This window comes from Mixophyes fleayi, chromosome 11 (assembly GCF_038048845.1).
Source record: "Mixophyes fleayi isolate aMixFle1 chromosome 11, aMixFle1.hap1, whole genome shotgun sequence".
NCBI lineage: Eukaryota > Metazoa > Chordata > Amphibia > Anura > Limnodynastidae > Mixophyes > Mixophyes fleayi.
In genome coordinates, this window is record NC_134412.1 from 2,265,550 (window position 1) to 2,284,845 (window position 19,296).

General features: G+C 44.8%; 1 protein-coding gene across 3 annotated transcripts; it reads left to right on the forward strand.

Moving 5' to 3' along the window:
• The first annotated feature begins 569 nt into the window (after positions 1-569).
• On the forward strand, positions 570-17,850 carry FBLIM1 (filamin binding LIM protein 1). Of its 3 annotated transcripts, none has more exons than XM_075190978.1 (8): positions 570-701; positions 6,199-6,415; positions 7,282-7,484; positions 7,613-7,742; positions 14,706-14,875; positions 16,177-16,355; positions 16,801-16,918; positions 17,348-17,850. In XM_075190978.1, exons 1-8 carry the CDS (start codon positions 603-605, stop codon positions 17,456-17,458), a joined length of 1,227 nt encoding a protein of 408 aa, XP_075047079.1. In that variant the 5' UTR covers positions 570-602; the 3' UTR covers positions 17,459-17,850. The 3 variants fall into 3 exon arrangements, with proteins under 3 accessions (XP_075047079.1, XP_075047080.1, XP_075047081.1); XM_075190979.1 differs by having other exon boundaries at positions 6,202-6,415; XM_075190980.1 differs by lacking the exon at positions 570-701 and adding an exon at positions 4,810-4,946.
• Positions 17,851-19,296: the final 1,446 nt, after the last annotated feature.

Sequence of the window (19,296 nt, forward strand, 5' to 3'; positions counted from 1 at the left end):
TCTATATATTGCATTTTTATAATATTGTCTACAATGCAAACTAAATAAATAATGAAAAGGTGATACTCATCACATTATTGATATTATTATAATAATATTGTAAACACATAAGAAAGAGTGACAATGAGAGGGGGCATATAGGATGTAGAGGGTAGGAGGTGGAGGGGGCATATAGGAGGTGGAGGGGGCATATAGGAGGTACAGGGGGCATATAGGAGGTGGAGGGGGCATATAGGAGGTACAGGGGGCATACAGGAGGTGGAGGGGGGCATATAGGAGGTACAGGGGGCATACAGGAGGTAGAGGGGGCATACAGGAGGTAGAGGGGGCATACAGGAGGTGGAGGGGGACATATAGGAGGTGGAGGGGGCATATAGGAGGTACAGGGGGCATATAGGAGGTGGAGGGGGCATTCATCCAGACACACAATACACTATTACAATGCTGTGTACAAAGCAGGTAAATGATTTCTCCATACTCATTGCTCAGGGAACCACCTTTTATGGTAAGGAGAGGGCTGGGGGCAGGACAGGGGGGGCAGAAGGGAGGGGCTGGGGGTGACGTCACTAGGAGGCTCTGCCCCGATCACTGACCCCTGCAGAATGCACAGCAGGGCTGAAACACAGACACAGGACGTCTATTGTTCTGAGGAGAGGGGAACAAACACACCCACCCACCCCAATACACTGAGGATTACACAGGTAAGGTCTCTCCATTCACCGGGCTGGACGGCCGTGAGATCTGTGACCTTGGGGGAACATTGCTCTGTGCACATGGATAAAATAAATTGTCAGCTCTTGGGGCTAGCTGGCCGTTTGCTGCAGCGCTGTGAATGGATCATGGGACATATTGGAATCTCTGGTTACTTTGTAGCGTAGGCAGTATCGTAGTTATACTGTAACACTGAGGATCTATGTTTATACGGAGTTAGGGAACCTGTGTGGGGGAACTACAAATCTCAGCATGTCCTGCCTCTGTGTTATAGGAATTAGATTGTTCCTCTGTAGACACGTACATGGCAATGTCCAGACTGTATAACTGGCTGTTTGCAGGGGGTCTGGGCTGGGCTGTACCCTACACATTCCAGCCAGAGACCCCCTGCTGGGTCCCTAATTCCCAGACAGAGGTAAATGTATATATAGTAATATATACTGTACTCTGCATGGCTGTATACTGTATGGAGGTGATACAGGCTGTATATACAGGTAAATGTGTATATATATTAATATATACTGTACTCTGCATGGCTGTATACTGTATGGAGGTGATACAGGCTGTATATACAGGTAAATGTATATATAGTAATAGATACTGTACTATGGCTGTATACTGTATGGAGGTGATACAGACTGTATATACAGGTAAATGTGTATATAGTAATATATACTGTACTATGGCTGTATACTGTATGGAGGTGATGCAGGCTGTATGAGCAGGTAAATGTGTATATATAGTAATATATACTGTACTATGGCTGTATACTGTATGGAGGTGATGCAGGCTGTATATACAGGTAAATGTGTATATAGTAATATATACTGTACTATGGCTGTAAACTGTATGGAGGTAATACAGGCTGTATGAGCAGGTAAATGTATATATAGTAATATATACTGTACTATGGCTGTATACTGTATGGAGGTGATACAGGCTGTATGAGCAGGTAAATGTGTATATGGTAATATATACTGTACTATGGCTGTATACTGTATGGAGGTGATACAGACTGTATATACAGGTAAATGTGTATATAGTAATATATACTGTACTGTGGCTTTATACTGTATGGAGGTGATGCAGGCTGTATATACAGGTAAATGTGTATATAGTAATATATACTGTACTCTGGCTGTATACTGTATGGAGGTGATACAGGCTGTATGAGCAGGTAAATGTATATATAGTAATAGATACTGTACTATGGCTGTATACTGTATGGAGGTGATACAGACTGTATATACAGGTAAATGTATATATAGTAATATATACTGTACTATGGCTGTATACTGTATGGAGGTGATACAGACTGTATATACAGGTAAATGTATATATAGTAATATATACTGTACTATGGCTGTATACTGTATGGAGGTGATGCAGGCTGTATATACAGGTAAATGTGTATATAGTAATATATACTGTACTATGGCTGTATACTGTATGGAGGTGATACAGGGCTGTATGAGCAGGTAAATGTGTATATAGTAATATATACTGTACTATGGCTGTATACTGTATGGAGGTGATACAGGCTGTATGAGCAGGTAAATGTGTATGTATAGTAATATATACTGTACTCTGGCTGTATACTGTATGGAGGTGATACAGACTGTATGAGCAGGTAAATGTGTATATATAGTAATATATACTGTACTATGGCTGTATACTGTATGGAGGTGATACAGGCTGTATATACAGGTAAATGTGTATATGGTAATATATACTGTACTCTGGCTGTATACTGTATGGAGGTGGTGATACTGGCTGTATATACAGGTAAATGTATATATAGTAATATATACTGTACTATGGCTGTATACTGTATGGAGGTGATACAGGCTGTATATACAGGTAAATGTGTATATAGTAATATATACTGTACTATGGCTGTATACTGTATGGAGGTGATGCAGGCTGTATATACAGGTAAATGTATATATAGTAATATATACTGTACTATGGCTGTATACTGTATGGAGGTGATGCAGGCTGTATATACAGGTAAATGTATATATAGTAATATATACTGTACTATGGCTGTATACTGTATGGAGGTGATACAGGCTGTATATACAGGTAAATGTATATATAGTAATATATACTGTACTATGGCTGTATACTGTATGGAGGTGATACAGGCTGTATATACAGGTAAATGTCATATATAGTAATATATACTGTACTATGGCTGTATACTGTATGGAGGTGATACAGGCTGTATATACAGGTAAATGTGTATATGGTAATATATACTGTACTCTGGCTGTATACTGTATGGAGGTGATACAGGCTGTATGTGCAGGTAATGGAGATTACATTGTGCTAGTACAATGTGGGCGATAAGGGTTATATACTGGTTACACTGGGAATATAGGGATAAGAGTGGAGTAAATAAATAAATGATGATGATGATGAGTATGTGTTAGGGTATAAATAGTACATGATATATAATCGTATACACTTATAAATGTATACGTAGGATAAGCAGTGCAGTATAGTGATATATAGGATACATAGTACAATATCATCATCATCATCAACATTTATTTATATAGCGCCAGCAAATTCCGTAGCGCTTTACAAATGGGAACAACCAGTAATAAGACAATACTGGGTAATACATACAGACAGAGAGGTAAGACAATATGTAATATATAGGATACATAGTACATGAGATATGATATATACACTTATAAATGTATAAGTAGGATACGCAGTACAGTATAGGGATATATAGAATATGTAGTGCAGTATAGTGATATATAGGATACATAGTACATGAGATATGATATATACACTTATAAATATATATGTAGGATATGTAGTACAGTAAACTGATATATAGGATATGTGGTACAGTATAGTAATATATAGTATGTTTAGTACTGTATAATAATATATAGGTTATCTGGGGAATTATACCTAATGATGTGAGTGATTTGTATATTTCTTCTTTGGATATAATTCTGGTTCCAGCCTCTGGCCAGATAATTACATGCGGCCGGTAGGAGAAAACTAAGCTGTAATTAGTTTCCTTCCTGACACTTTGATGACTGTTTATATCTATGAGAGCAGTAATTTCCCTGCCGCTCTTTGTGGTGCATACAGGATACAGCAAGATGAAGGGTTATAATCTCCCAGAGTTTATGATTTGTTGCACCAAATCTCTCTCCCATATGTGCCAAATACACAATCCCAACACCGAGGACACAGACCCCTATCCCCCAACTACGTGTGTGACTGAGGAGTCAGATTCAGAGGGCCCATCTCTACCTCTCCACCTGGAGCGTGGGTCTCGCTTCAGTAGTCACCATACAGATATAATAATATAGTGCGCCCGTATCGCATATTTGATATAATTGGTTAGTACTTCTGTCTCACAGCGCTGGGTCATGGGTTTGATTGCTGACCACGGCCTTATCTGTGAGGAGTTTGTATGTTCTCCCCGTGCCAGGTGCTCTGGTTTCCTCCCACACTCCATAAACATTTGTGGATGTTAATTAGCTGCTGACAAAATTAACCCCAGTCTGCCTGTCTGTGTGTGTTAGGGAATTTAGAGTGTAAGCTCCAATGGGGCAGGGACTGATGTGAGTTTTCGTTACAGCGCTGTGGAATTGGTGGCGCTATATAAAGAAATGGTGATAAGGCCAATTGGGGGGAGTCAGACACCACAAGGGGTTTAATTTAATGTGGGCCGGGTCTCAGGTCTTCAGGGATCTCTAGTTTAACCAAATGATGCCGAGAGGTATCCTCTAGTTTACCGTCCGCTGCTCAGTTGTCTCGCCGAGTGCCGTGATCTGCGGGATTACGCAGCAAGATGGCGGCACCTGTAGAGCAGGAGAAGTTGACATAGGGTATGAAAGCAGTTGGGTGAAGGAAACGTTTAATGTAATGAAAGTGGTGGTACCAAGATGTTAGGAGGTTGGACTTTGATGTGATGTTCACACTTTTCATCATCATCATCATCATCATCATTTATTTATATAGAATTTTCCTGCACATCACTTAGGGGCTCTCCTACGTTGCGGATGGGTCTTCCAATAGCGGTGGGTAGGCGCAGACCTTGTAATGTGGTGGGCGGGACCATGCAGATGAGCTGCTACAAAATCAGTGCATTTTGTGGTGTACATCAGTCACATTTCCAGGGAATCTAGAAAAATATACTTTGGACTCTGGACAATCGTTCAGCATCTCAACGACAATCAGTAACCAGTCCTGGAATTTGGGTAATTCCCTTTGTCAGTCCGAGAGTCACTATGTCTTTTCTCCTGTCTGGAAATAGTCATATTGTCGTTAAATACCCAGGGCCCTGCAGATCTGTATCTTCATATAAGACTCATAAGGCAAAGTCTGTGCACTTTGTAACTAGTAACAACACCTACAGCAAACACACACACCCAGTCACACCCAACGCAGCTGTGTGATGACACAACACTCACATAACTGGGTGCAAAGGGCATCTGCCAGCGGGACCAGACCTTCTGTATCTGCTCTGCAAGTGGGGATGTATAGGATATAATTGTGTATTACTGCAGAAGCAACATATTCTGTGACTGTAAAATCTTATCGGATATATATGTAACTACAACAGGAAACAAAGCAGATCCTGGTCACAAAGAGCTTACAATCTAAAGAGTAAGTGAGAGAGGATGGGAGGACGGAGGTGTGACTGCCCTGCCGTATCACCAGTGTATGGTGTGCGGGCACTCTCAGACTGGCACACATCACTCTTTAATCATCCCACCAATAAAGAGCAAATTCCATCAAATTCGACCATTTACCCTTATACCGTTTTTTTGCCTTAAACCAAACAGATTTTTTTGGGGATTCAAATTAACAGCTTAATTCAATTCTTAATCAACATTCCAAATATCATTTACATTGTCTGCATGTTATTATTCTTCTAATTTTATTTATGTTATATTGCAGAATACCCATGTCTAACCTCTCTGGCATGCCTTTCTATATCTCTACGACTACTGTCTGGATGAAAGAGCCTTTTTTCCAGTCTAAACTCCAATTAATGAGACTTCAAACCTCAAAAGTCACGGGGGACTCTCATACAGCAGATCGATCACCCCCCTAGAAGTTTCCTCACACAAACTCTGTGTCCAATGCATAATCATTTCTGCTTCTTGAATAATTTTGTTGCCATTCTTATAAAATGATTAGAAGTCATCCTGTGTCCGAGGTCAGGCTGTAAAATGATTAGAGGTCAGGCTTTATCTGAGGTCATTGTGAATAGAGGTCAGGCCGTATCGGGGGTCAGGCCGTATCGGGGGTCAGGCCGTATCGGGGGTCAGTCCGTATTGGGGGTCAGGCCGTATGGGAGGTCAGGCCGTATGGGAGGTCAGGCCGTATCGGGGGTCAGGCCGTATCGGAGGTCAGGCCGTATGGGAGGTCAGGCCGTATCGGAGGTCATGCTGTATCCGCTCTTTCTGTATTTTAGATGTTGATAGGTTTCCCATCTTCCCCCAGCAGGAGATGTCTGGTAAGCGGATGGTATCATCGGTTCAGATCACGTTGGCTCCTCCCTGGAGGGCAGAGCTTTCACAGAAGAAGCAAACGCACATCCAAAGTTCAGAATCCGTACCAAGGCGGTCAGAACCGCGGGGGCCTGACCTCAGACCTGCACCTGAGGACTCCTGGTCGGGCCTTCCTGACCTCAAAAATGGAGATAAAGACTGGACGACAGGTATATGATGACATATAAGCCACCCCATGTTGTACCTGCTCAAAGAGAGGGCTCATACAAAGCTTAGCACCTGGCTGGCACTGATGGGCATCACTGGGCATACTGATAGGTCACAAGCAGTAGTGTTACCTTCTGCCCAGATGGCAAAGAAAACAGAGCAGAGATGCGACACCACAAAATACTAGGTGAAAATGTTGATGCTATGTGGGAGCAGCCAATATAAGTAAAAATTGTGTGGAAGCGCCCCCCCTTCCTCCCCATATATCCAGTATTGTCCTGTTTGAGACCGCTCCTCTCTCCAGGTCAGTCAGATGTTATCAGTGTGAGGAGAGATAAAGACATTAGGACATAATCCTATCACTCCCCATTGTTTCCTGGGAGGGCTGCATTCCTCAGAACCTGGATACCATTATTATATCTGCTTCTCATTGTAATTCCTGGAATTCCCCCAACCACTCCCAGCTCTGCCCCAGTGGTCACTGTCTTATGATGAGGAGGGGGTCACTCAGAGCCTGGGGTGAGACCATAATCAGCAAATCACTTCATTATCTCTCATTCCAAGAATGTACACAGGGACCTCTCCCTATAATATACACAGGGATCTCTCTTTTTCTGTAACTTACACAGCTATCTCTCTGTATAATGTACACAGGGACCTCTCACTATAATGTACACAGCTATCTCTCTGTATAATATACACAGCTATCTCTCTGTATAATGTACACAGCTATCTCTGCCGCCCCCCCCCCCCCCCACATAACAGCTGTCAGTATATAGAATCCATTAACCATGTCTTAAATGAACCGATATGCAGTGTTCTATCCGATATGACCACGGCGGTGATTGGTGATCTCTTTTCTCTCCAGATCTCCCATCCTTCCCTCACACGTTCCTGGATGATATTCCCACTTCAGAAGATTTCCTCAGCCCGGACCTCCCGCCTCCACTCCCAGTTCTGCTGCCTCCGTCTCCGAAGCGGATCTCTCTAGACCCCTCCCCCGCTCCTCTCCCAGACACTTTAAGTTTGGAGTTAGAGAAATTGGAATTGGCTTATTCACCTTCTCTCCAGGCAAGTGATCCAGCGACACAATATTCCTCTGTGAACCGCCCACAAGATGGCGTCCTGACATCAGTATGCTTGGCGCTGGGTCATATACAGCTCACTTTTACCAAGAATCCTCCTTTCCTTGTATGTAGAAACCCGTGATGCAGCCCTCGCCCAGTCCAGTCAAACCGCCGTCTCTGCACAGTAACCATCACAAGAGAGAGGATCCGATGCCAGCAAAGCAGAGTCTGAACGGTTACAACGCAAAGCCGGAGAGTTCAGGTACGGCATCCGGCGTTGTCGGTAACAATCATGTGATCATGTGACTTCCTCCTCATCAAACGATGCAAGAAGTAGTGTCGTGTCTACAACAGGGCGGCTGTCTTTGACAGCATAACGTATATATAACATATATAATATGCATCTACTTCACTAGTCTATATTTTTTATATGTGTGCTTTACCTCTCTGGGCCTGAGTCATTAAGGAACGTATCTGCTGTATTTTTGCTGTGTTAAGAATAAATCAAAAGCGTTTCCCGAGATAAATGGGGTATCTGCTGTTTTTTTTGTGTATCGTTTGCAAAAAATCACCTTGCTCATGCTCGGAACCGGACCATACGCAACAGAACGCTGCCACGTCCAAGTCCATCTCAGATTAACATAGGCAATATACAATAAATAGAGCAGACTAAACCTATCTTTAGATCCGTTCCTTGTTGACATCGGGAGTACGGAGAGCTGATTTACATGCGGTTTATGACTCAGGCCCTCTGTGTATAATATATTTTTGAGTTAACTTTCCTCTTAGCTAACTCTGATCTGCTTCTCCTAGGTTCTCTTTCCCTAGCCTATTGTTCCCTTCCTAGGGATAAATGGTAAATTTAAAGCGGCAATGGCTTTAAAGGCAAAACTTGCCGCTTTACAGTTACCATGGAAAGTTGCCGGATATCGGCGATTTTCAAAAATCACTATTTGATACATTTACCCTCTAGAGTCTATTTTCCTACTGTCTAGTTACTGCTGTGTCCCTAGTTTCTGCTTTTCTTAATTAACCAGATTTTTTCCTGGTTACTGGCCTTCCTAGCTCTTTGTGTGTAGGGGAGAAGGTGGGGGGTGGGCGGGGAAGAGATCCGGCTTCTTTACTGAGTTTGTGGAGAGAGAGAGAGAGAGGGAAGTGCTGCTCTTACTTTTAAATGTATGCCCAGCATGCCTTGAAATCGTGTGTGTGTGATGACATCATCAGATGTGGGTGATGTTATCGGGGTCATGGACGCACCCACCACACCTGAGGTGCGGGGGAGAGGAGTGGTTTCGCTCCTTCACAGGGAATCCCTTAAAAGGCAGCTCGGGTGTGCCCCATAAATGGAAGCTCCGGTGTCTGGGCAATCTGGAGGTTATCTGTGGTCTAGTCTACTTCCACAGAGTACAGGGGGACATCCAGCTGTCCTGTTTCTGAAGGATCCTCACTCCCTATCCTAAATATTCATCTCCTGCCTTGGTCCAGGGAAGTGACTTTAAACCCCCCACTCATGGTCCAACTATTGGGGAAGCTCAACTGCCCAAAAGGTAATTGTCAGGTGCCGTCTCCGCGCTCTCCACAGGCGCCGGAGATGGGCACCTTCTCTCCGCAATCCACGTCCTGTTGTCTAGCAGCAGAACTCTCTCTCTACTCACCTGTCTGCAGCCAGCATGTCTAAACCGCCTAAATCTCCCTAACCCAATCAGGAGGCACCTTAGAGTACTTAAAGCAGCCTCTGACACCTGTCTAGTGCCAGAGTATTGGTTCTACCCTGCTACAGCATTTAGTTGGCATTCCTGTTCCTGAACTCCTGTGTATAGACTTCTTGGCTTGTTTGACCTTTCTTCCGGATTTCCTTTGTACTTCGCTGCCCGCACTGGTTTTGACCTTTGGACCGTCCCTGACTACTTTTGCCTACTCTCCGTGGTACCTCGCTTCCTTGGTTTCGATTCGGCCTGTCTGACTACCCTATTCGCTGCACTGGTGACTTCCTGGGAGAACTGCGACCTGCACATCGCAGGCAGCCAAGCCCAAACCTCCTTGCGGGGATCCCTGGTGAACACCGGTGGTGTGTTAGACTCTGCGTCTCTCAGGTTAGTAGCGCTAATACCAGTCGGTGATATTCTCTATGTAAACGTGTGACAGAATACTCTGGCCATGAGCGGACTTATTACTTCACCTGGGTCAGAGAGTGGAACGACAAGAATCCAACCAGACACAATTATTGCAATGCATTCAGGGAGTCATCTCCCGTCTGGACTCCTTACAAGCATCGCCACCTACCACTCCTTCGGCCGCCACATCCTCTGCTGCATCAGATCCTACCGTCCCTGCTAGGGGTGCTACCGTCAGAGGCCTCCGTCTTCCTCCTCCCGAGAAATACGATGGCGATCCGCTGAAATGCCGTGGCTTCCTCAACCAGTGCTCTATTCAATTCGAATTGGCTCCGGAGAATTTCTCGTCAGAAAGAGCTAAAGTGGCCTATTTGATTTTGCTCCTCTCAAGCCAAGCATTGGCCTGGGCTTCCACTCTCTGGGAACGGGATGACCCTATACTGCAAGATTCTGTGGTCTTCATTGAAATATTCCGCAAGGTATTTGATGAACCCGGAAGAATCTCTTCGGCCGCCTCCGGTCTCCTAGGATTACGCCAAGGCTCTCTTACAGCTGGACAATATGCGGTGCAATTTCGGATCCTTGCAGCCGAACTCCGATGGAACGATGAAGCTCTCATCGCTACCTTCTGGCAAGGTCTTAATGAGCGTATCAAGGATGATTTAGCTTCTCGTGATCTTCCTTCCAATCTGGATGACCTCATATCCCTGTGTATTAAGGTGGACATCCGCAACAGGGAACGTGCTCTCGAACGGGACCGCACTCGCCGGCCATCTCCTCGTCTAGCAACCAACTTTATTCCTCCTACTACACCTGCAGAAGAACCTATGCAGATCGGCCGTTCTCGTCTGTCCCCAGAGGAACATGAGAGACGTATAAAAAACCGCCTCTGTTTGTATTGCGGTGAACCAGGACATCTTCTATCCGTTTGTCCCAAGAGGCCGTGAAACGCCACCTCCTAGGTGATAATAGGGAGGTCAACCTAGGACCCCAGTCCCTTTCTCCCTACCTTCGGAAGGAGTCAGAGTTTTTGATGCCAGTCACCTTGGTTTTCCCTAATGGACCATTTACTACCTGGGCCTTTGTGGACTCGGGGTCCTCAGGGAATTTCATCTCCTCCAAACTTGTGACCGAACTCTGTCTGGATACTATCCTTTTCGCTCAATATTTGATGCTCACTGCTGTGGATGGAAATAGAGTCTCCAATGGCTCAATCTCTCTCTCTACTTCCCCACTCCGGATGGAGATAGGAGCACTTCACTCCGAGAGTATAAGTTTCCTTGTGCTACCCCCAATCGTTTAATCCTATCATCCTGGGGCTACCATGCCTGAAGCTCCATTCTCCACAATTCGACTGGCAGCGAGCTCAAGTTATCCTTTGGGGTTCATCCTGCAATAAAAGATGTCTGAGATCCGTTTTCCCATCAAAACCCAAGCTGGCCTGTCTCTGTACTTCTTCCCTGGTGGGCCTTCCTGAAGTCTACTCTGAGTTCGCTGATGTGTTCTCTAAAACCGCTTCCGAAATCCTTCCTCCTCATCGGCCTTGGGATTGCCCCATCGACCTCACCCCTGGAAAGAACATTCCTAGAGGCAGGGTATATCCGTTGTCTTTGCCCGAGACACAGGCTATGTCGGAGTATGTTACTGAGAACCTCAGGAGGGGATTCATTAGGAAATCATCTTCTCCAGCAGGGGCAGGCTTCTTTTTTGTAAAGAAGAAGGACGGCTCTCTCAGACCGTGCATTGATTACAGCAGACTAAATGCCATCACGATTAAAAATCGTTACCCACTTCCTTTAATGTCTGAGCTCTTTGACCGTATTCGAGGGGCACAAATCTTTACTAAGTTGGACCTCAGGGGAGCCTACAACCTAATCAGAATTCGCAGAGGAGACGAGTGGAAAACCACATTTAATACCAGAGACGGCCACTATGAATACCTGGTGATGCCGTTTGGGCTCTGTAACGCCCCAGCGGTCTTTCAGGACTTTGTGAATGAAATATTTAGGGATTTGCTCTACCAACCAGTGGGTATTTATTTGGATGATATCCTAATCTTTTCCCAAGACCTGTCTACTCATCTCATGCATGTCAAAGAGGTGTTTTCTCGTTTACGTGCTAATCTCCTATTCTGCAAACTCGAGAAATGTCTCTTCAATTGCTCTTAAGTACCCTTCCTAGGATATATTGTATCAGGCTCCGGCCTTCAGATGGATCCAAGCAAATTGGAGGCTATTCATAATTGGCCTCAACCTTCCAGTCTCAAGGCTACCCAGCGTTTTATTGGCTTTACTAATTATTATCGCCAATTCATTAAAGGGTTTTCTACGTTAATCTCTCCTATTACTCTCCTCACTCGGAGGGGCAGCCAATCCAAGTCTTGGCCCCCAGAGGCTGTACGAGCATTTCTAGCCATTAAGGAGGCCTTCTTGTCTGCTCCCGTCTTATCTCAACCCGATCAAAATAAACCGTTTTTCCTAGAGGTGGACACATCCTCTGTTGGGATTGGAGCAGTACTGTCCCAAAAGAATTCTGTAGGCCTTCCTGTTCCTTGTGGTTTTCTCTCCAAAAGATTTTCGGCCAGTGAAGCCAACTACGAGATTGGGGACAAGGAACTTCTCGCCATCAAGACCGCCCTGGAGGAATGGCGCTATCTGTTGGAGGGGGCCCTCGACAGGCCCGCTGGTCGCTATTTTTTAACAGATTCCAGCTGATACTAACTTTCCGGCCCGGTACCAAGAATTTGCGTGCTGACGCATTATCTCAATCTTTTGACTTCTCCGATGTCTCGTCATCTATGGTTGCCAAACCTATCCTCAATCCTTCCACAATTGTAGCCTTGACCAATTCCTCTTTCAAGACTCCTCCTCCTGGTCGTTCTTTTGTACAGGAACATCTACGCATTAAACTCCTAAGATGGGCGCATAACGCCAAATTCGCTGGTCATGCTGGGGTTAAGAAGACAGTTGCTCTTCTATCTCGCCTTTATTGGTGGCCCTCATTGCCCTCGGATGTCCTGAAATTCATCCGCGCTTGTGAGGTCTGCGCCCAACACAAGATCCCGAGGAGACCCCCTGCCGGTCTTCTCCATCCCCTGCCCATTCCGGACCTTCCATGGCTTAGTATCAGCATGGATTTCATTACAGACCTTCCTGCCAGTCATGGCTTTAACACCATCTGGGTGGTGGTGGACCGCTTTTTGAAATTAGCTCATTTCATTCCCCTCAAGGGATTACCTTCTGCCTCCCAGCTGGCTCTCCTGTTCATCTGAGAGATTTTTCGCCTTCACGGCTGCCCGAGGGACATCCTTTCTGATCGTGGAGTCCAATTTGTCTCCCAATTCTGGAGATCCTTTTGCAAACAGCTTGGGATCAGCCTAAAATTCTCCTTCGGGTACCACCCGCAAACTAATGGGCAGACCGAACGGACCAATCAGGACCTGGAGGCATTTCTGAGGTGCTACTGTTCGGATCAACAGTCGTCCTGGAGTGAACTTTTACCCTGGGCAGAGTTTACCCATAATAACCACCAACACGAGTCCACGGGTAACTCTCCCTTCTTTACCATCTATGGGAGACATCCCATTCTCCCAACCTTCTCTGATCTTTCGGATTCCTCGGTACCTGCTGCACAGAATATGGTACACAATTTTCTCAAATTTAGTCCCAAGTACGTTCCAGATTACTACAAGCTTCTGACCGTTACAAACACTTTTCAGATCGGCATAGAAGGAATCTCCCTGTACTTCGGGTAGGAGACAAAGTCTGGTTAGCTACCTGCAACCTTAGACTCAAGGTTCCCACTATGAAATTAGCTCCACGCTATATTGGACCCTTTTCCATCTCTCATGTGATCAACCCTGTCACCTACAGACTTCATCTACCAGCTTCCCTGTGGATTCATAATACCTTCCATATATCTCTGCTTAAACCACTCATTCTCAACTAATTCTCCAGCAAAACCTCTCCACCTCCTCCTGTCAAGACTATGCGTGGTGAAGAATTTCTGGTAGAACGCATTCTGCAATCTCGTATCTCTAGAGGAAAACGCCAATTTCTCATCCATTGGAAGGGCTACGGCCCAGAGGAGAGATATTGGGTCTATGAAGAGGATATTCATGCTCCACGTCTGTTGGCAAGATTTCTGCGGGATTCCTGCACCACCCGTAAGAAAGGGGAGGATACTGTCAGGTGCCGTCTCCGCGCTCTCCACAGGCGCCGGAGATGGACATCCTTCTCTCCGCAATCCACGTCCTGTTGCCTAGCAGCAGAACTCTATCTCTACTCACCTGTCTGCAGCCAGTATGTCTAAACCGCCTAATTCTCCCTAATCCAATCAGGAGGCACCTTAGGGTACTTCAAGCAGCCTCTGACACCTGTCTAGTGCCAGAGTATTGGTTCTACCCTGCTACAGCATTTACTTTGCATTCCTGTTCCTGAACTCCTGTGTATAGACTCCTTGGCTTGTTTGACCTCTCTTCCGGATTTCCCTTGTACTTCGCTGCCCGCACTGGTATTGACCTTTGGACCGTCCCTGACTACTTTTGCCTACTCTCCGTGGTACCTCGCTTCCTTGGTTTCGACTCGGCCTGTCTGACTACCCTATTCGCTGCACTGGTGACTTCCTGGGAGAACCGCGACCTGCACACCGCACGCAGCCAAGCCCAAACCTCCTTGCGGGGGTCCCTGGTGAACACCGGTGGGGTGTTAGACTCCGCGCCTCTCAGGTTAGTAGCGCTAATACCAGTCGGTGATATTCTCTGTGTAAAAGTGTGACAGTAATCCTTCAGGAGACATTACCAACGGGGAGGGATGACTGACTGGTACCAGGAGCAGAGTAATCCCAGCAACTCAGTGTCATGAGGATAGAGATCAACCTGTGTAGAATTACTTACTATAGATACTTTTATATTACTGTTTATTAACACCCCTCAAGCAGTTGTCCCTACACATGTCCCTTCCAGTTTGGTCTTGGGAGGAGAATGCTCCTGGGGTACCAGTCCTACACTTATAATATACTGAATTTCCTATAAGATCCCTGTATTATATAATGCAGCATGTCCCTGGTATGTGAATATCACTAATACTGATATCCTCTGCTTCTTACATCAGAGATCTGCGCATTTTGTCACAAAACCATCCTCCCCAACGCAGCCGCAATTGAAGCCATGAAGAAGCAGTATCACGCCAGTTGTTTCACGTGCCGAAAGTGTCACCGGCTGCTAGCCGGGCAGCAGTACTACCAGAAGGATGGGCAGCCGATCTGCGATCACTGCTATAAGGTATACGTAGTAACGGAGGCCGAGGAAAGAGGCGTTGTGGTCATTCATAAATCTGTTTCAACCCCATTTATCTCGGGAAACGCTTTTGATTTATTCTTAACACACCAAAAATACAGCACCAGAGGCAGCCATGTTGCTTGTGTGCAGAGCGCAGCTAAAGCCCTTGTGTAGGCAGTATTTATGTAAACAGCGGTCCTGGGTAATTTTCTCCCATAAACGACGAACACTCTCTTCTAGACTCTGAACAATGGTTGACACACTAGACTATGAGCAGAGATTGGTGGATCTGATCCAGCACAACACATCATGTTCATCTAGCATTACAAATATACTGAGCTGCTGCTGATTGGCCGGTCTGAGATTCGGGTGGTAATCTCAGTGTGACATAATCAGCCGGGTCTGACAGTCCGAGTATGTTATGTAGTATAATGAGATAGAAGCACTGAACATGTTGTAGGAACAGACTGCTGACCTTGGTGTTTTGCTGGGTGAACATTTTTCCTATAATCTCATATTTTGCACATTTTCCCAGGGAATGAATTGCTGATATTATACAGAGATGATAGCAGCTAATCGAGTAGTAGATTAAGACATATTTGGGATAAACATAAGGATGTCCTAAATATGAACATAGGTTATGGATCAAATAGAACAATCCCCCAGTACACTGCTATGAACCATTAAGAGCTGTGTTTCTGATTGTAAATAAAAATGCAGAATTCTCATACAAATGCATGATAAGCCACCTGCCCCGTCAAGGCCCTTCTGCTAATAGGGTGGACCTAACTCTAAACAATGAGTCCCTATTTTTGAGTCATATATATATGTGTTTTTAAATTGAGAGCTGTGTAGGTCTCATCTGCCGGACACGTCTATGTTTCTAGGTACTGGGAGGTTGGATAACTGTCTATTCAGCAATCCTGGAGACGTTCTCTGGTTTGCGTCCTTGACTATAATCCACCATAGAGGTTCTGTTGTCCATTACTTTCAATGGTGTGTGCTCATTCTATGTACATAAGATAATGGAGGCGTAAAGTCCGGCCCTAATAAATCAGTCTAAAATTAAGAAAATAATTATGCTAGATATAGTGATGAGTATGTCAGGAAAATCACCAGATCTAGATCCCCCTCGTTATCACTATTTACTTTACCAAACTTTTCTTTTTTTTACCTACGAGATTTATGAAACCTCAACGACTGGTGAACGGCCAGAAATAGGTTCAAATTAACGTGGGGGGGGGTCTAAATGTACACATAGTACTTATCAGTTAGTAATAATAATAATGTTTTCTCCCTTGCAGGACACATTAGAGAAATGCGCCAAGTGCCACACAATGATCCTGCAGCACATTGTACGCGCCATGGGCGACGGTTACCACCCAGAATGCTTCAGGTGTGTGGTGTGTAACCGGATGATCGCTGATGAGAGCTTTGCCGTGGACGAGTACAATGACGTTCACTGCGCGGATGATTATTACAGGTACGCACTGTCAGGGTTACATCCAGACTGGGGAGCAGATTGGGGGATGCATGCCATACCACCACTTCTCTACGTCTTTCATTGTATAATTCTAGTCACTTATATTTTCCATACCACCACTTCTAAATTTCCACTTCGACCACTGCAGAGAAGTATACAGTGGCGCTGGCCATTACACAGTACCATATGGTATTGTAGTGGTCTAATAAAAGTTAATTGTGTAAATTTTTTTACAAAATTATGTCTTGAGATCAAAGTCTCGCTGTGCGTGGAATCCAATAGTAAAACACATTTTGTAGATTCCCAGAAACACATGGATGCCGAGCACTTAACACGTTTCTTCACCACGCATCTGATTTCATCAGATGTACAGGACATTACATACATGGCAGAGACGTGTATAGTGGTACAGGCCTTGACATGTATATTGTATGATATTTTACAGGAAATACGCACCTGTATGCAGTGTTTGTGAGGAACCCATAATACCCCAAAACGGACAAGACTCCTATAAGATTGAATGTATTGGACGCAATTTCCATGAGAATTGCTATCGCTGTGAGGTAAGCTTAGTAGATAATCGCAACGTATGGCCGTAAGAACCAACTTCTGTACATGATCTGTTCACCTGTTGGTCATGTGACTGTTAGAGCGTATTTACAAAGTACCTGTCACCCAATCACAGTGCAGGCAGCCATTGTCTAAACCTATCAATTCACTCATATGCCTCACACCTCATTGATGCCTCTAGTTCCTAGTGAATTACAGGACCAGTTTATGGTATTACCGAGTAATATATCATGGCACAGAATAAGTGGAATCCCTATATAGTACGGCTCATAGTGTATATCTTTATTTTTCCGCCATATTTGTATGTGTTGAGGGCACTACAGCTGGGTTGAGCATGTTTGTATTGAATGGATATTGTACATAGTTATTACATCTGCAGCCACATTCCTCTATTCTCATTACTTCTCCATTTTACGTTGCAGAGATGTCAGGTGCTCTTGTCCCTCGAGCCAACGGAGAATGGCTGCTATCCGCTGAAAGGCCATTTGTTTTGTAAGTCCTGTCACTTGTCATGGAGTGATGAGCTGTCTTAACTATTGGAGACGGGTAACGCCATTACCATGAGACCAAATTCACCAATCATCTCCAGAAAAGAGGACACCACATCCAACATCTCAACGACACTCCGCCTTTCTCTTATTTCCTCCGACAGAGACAAATGCTTCCAAATTAATAATACAGTGTTAAATCCAACAGCTGGACACTGGGCAAAGGGGATACACTCAGCAATCCAAAACAATGGTATCCATGGGAGGATAGAGGAGGCAAATTTCTGTTCCTTACCTGTGTGGACGTTGTCCATTAGCACCTTAAATACAGATTGTGCTTATTGTATAATTACTTGTCTGTCAGTCTATGTATAATATGTGTCCGTGCGTTGTGTACTTACACATTTCAAAATACAATCTGTCTGTATTTCACAATATGATATGAGCCCAGCCTAATGATTCATTCATTACTCATCAAAGTGAGTCCATTTCTGCAACCTTAAGATTCCCACATTGTCCTATTCTGCTCTGTGTGTGTGTTTGCTCCTGTCCCCCTATGTTGTTAAGTCCACATATTACATCAGGGAAAATAAATGTCATCAATGTAACTGCACCCAATATCAAAACATACCCTAAGATGTCTTGGGGGGTGATGTAAACAGGGGCTGGCTGGGCTGGCTGGGCTGGCTCACTTGGCTACCTATGTTTTGTTTTTTCCTTTAAAATGCTCCTAATAGGCTGCTGAGCCTAGTGTCGCTCCTGTGCCCCCAGGCTAAAAATTGCCAGCCAGCACCTGGATGTCCAAAGCACTATCATCATCATCATCATCATTTATTAATATAGCGCCATAAATTCTGCAGCGCTGTACAGAGAATACTTGTCATTCCCATCAGTGTCTGCCCCATTGGAACTTGGAGGTCTAAATTCCCTAAAACACACACACAGACTAGTGTTCATTTTGTCAGCAGCCAGTTAACCTACTAGTATGTTTTTGGAGTGTGGGAGGAAACCGGAGTACCAGGAGGAAACCCACGCAAACACGGGGAGAACATACAAAGTCCACACAGATAAGGCCATGGTTGGGAATTGAACTCATGACCCCAGCTCTGAGGGAAATCGAGGTGCATTGTGCTTTGGCCATCTCACACGTCTTTATTGACCTATATACATCAACCAGTGCAGTTTAAGATTCCTATTGCCAGAGGCATTAACACGCAGCTGACCGACAACAAATCCTGGTACTGACATCATTCCAACCAGGTATCTAGCACAGATCCCGGGGAACAAACCAAAAATAGAATTTTAATCTGCCAGACATATTACACCCATCCCTGCCCTTCCTTCCAACATCAGGCAGAAAAGTTCTGATTTTATCATTTATCTCTTATAAAAGGGTCCACGGAATAAAGCACACCTTCCCTAATATCATTTTTGTGACAAACTTGTCGGGAAGTCACTGGATTATGTCATTTGTAGGGATCAGCCAGTGGCATTTATTCAATATGTTGTACTAATGTTTATCTTATATGAAGGAGAAGGTGCTGTCTCCTCACAGCTTCCAGCCCCTACTGTGGCCCCTTCGTAATCATCATCATCATCACCATTTATTTATATAGCGCCACTGATTCTGCAGCGCTGTACAGAGAACTCATTCACATCTGTCCCTGCCCCATTGGAGCTAACAGTCTAAATTCCCTAATATAGACACACACTCACACACACAGAGAGGGAGACAGACAGAGACTAGGGTCAATTTTGATAGTAGCCAATTAACCTACTAGTATGTTTTTGGAGTGTGGGAGGAAACCGGAGCACCCGGAGGAAACCCACACAAACACAGGGAGAACATACAAACTCCACACAGATAAGGCCATGGTCGGGAA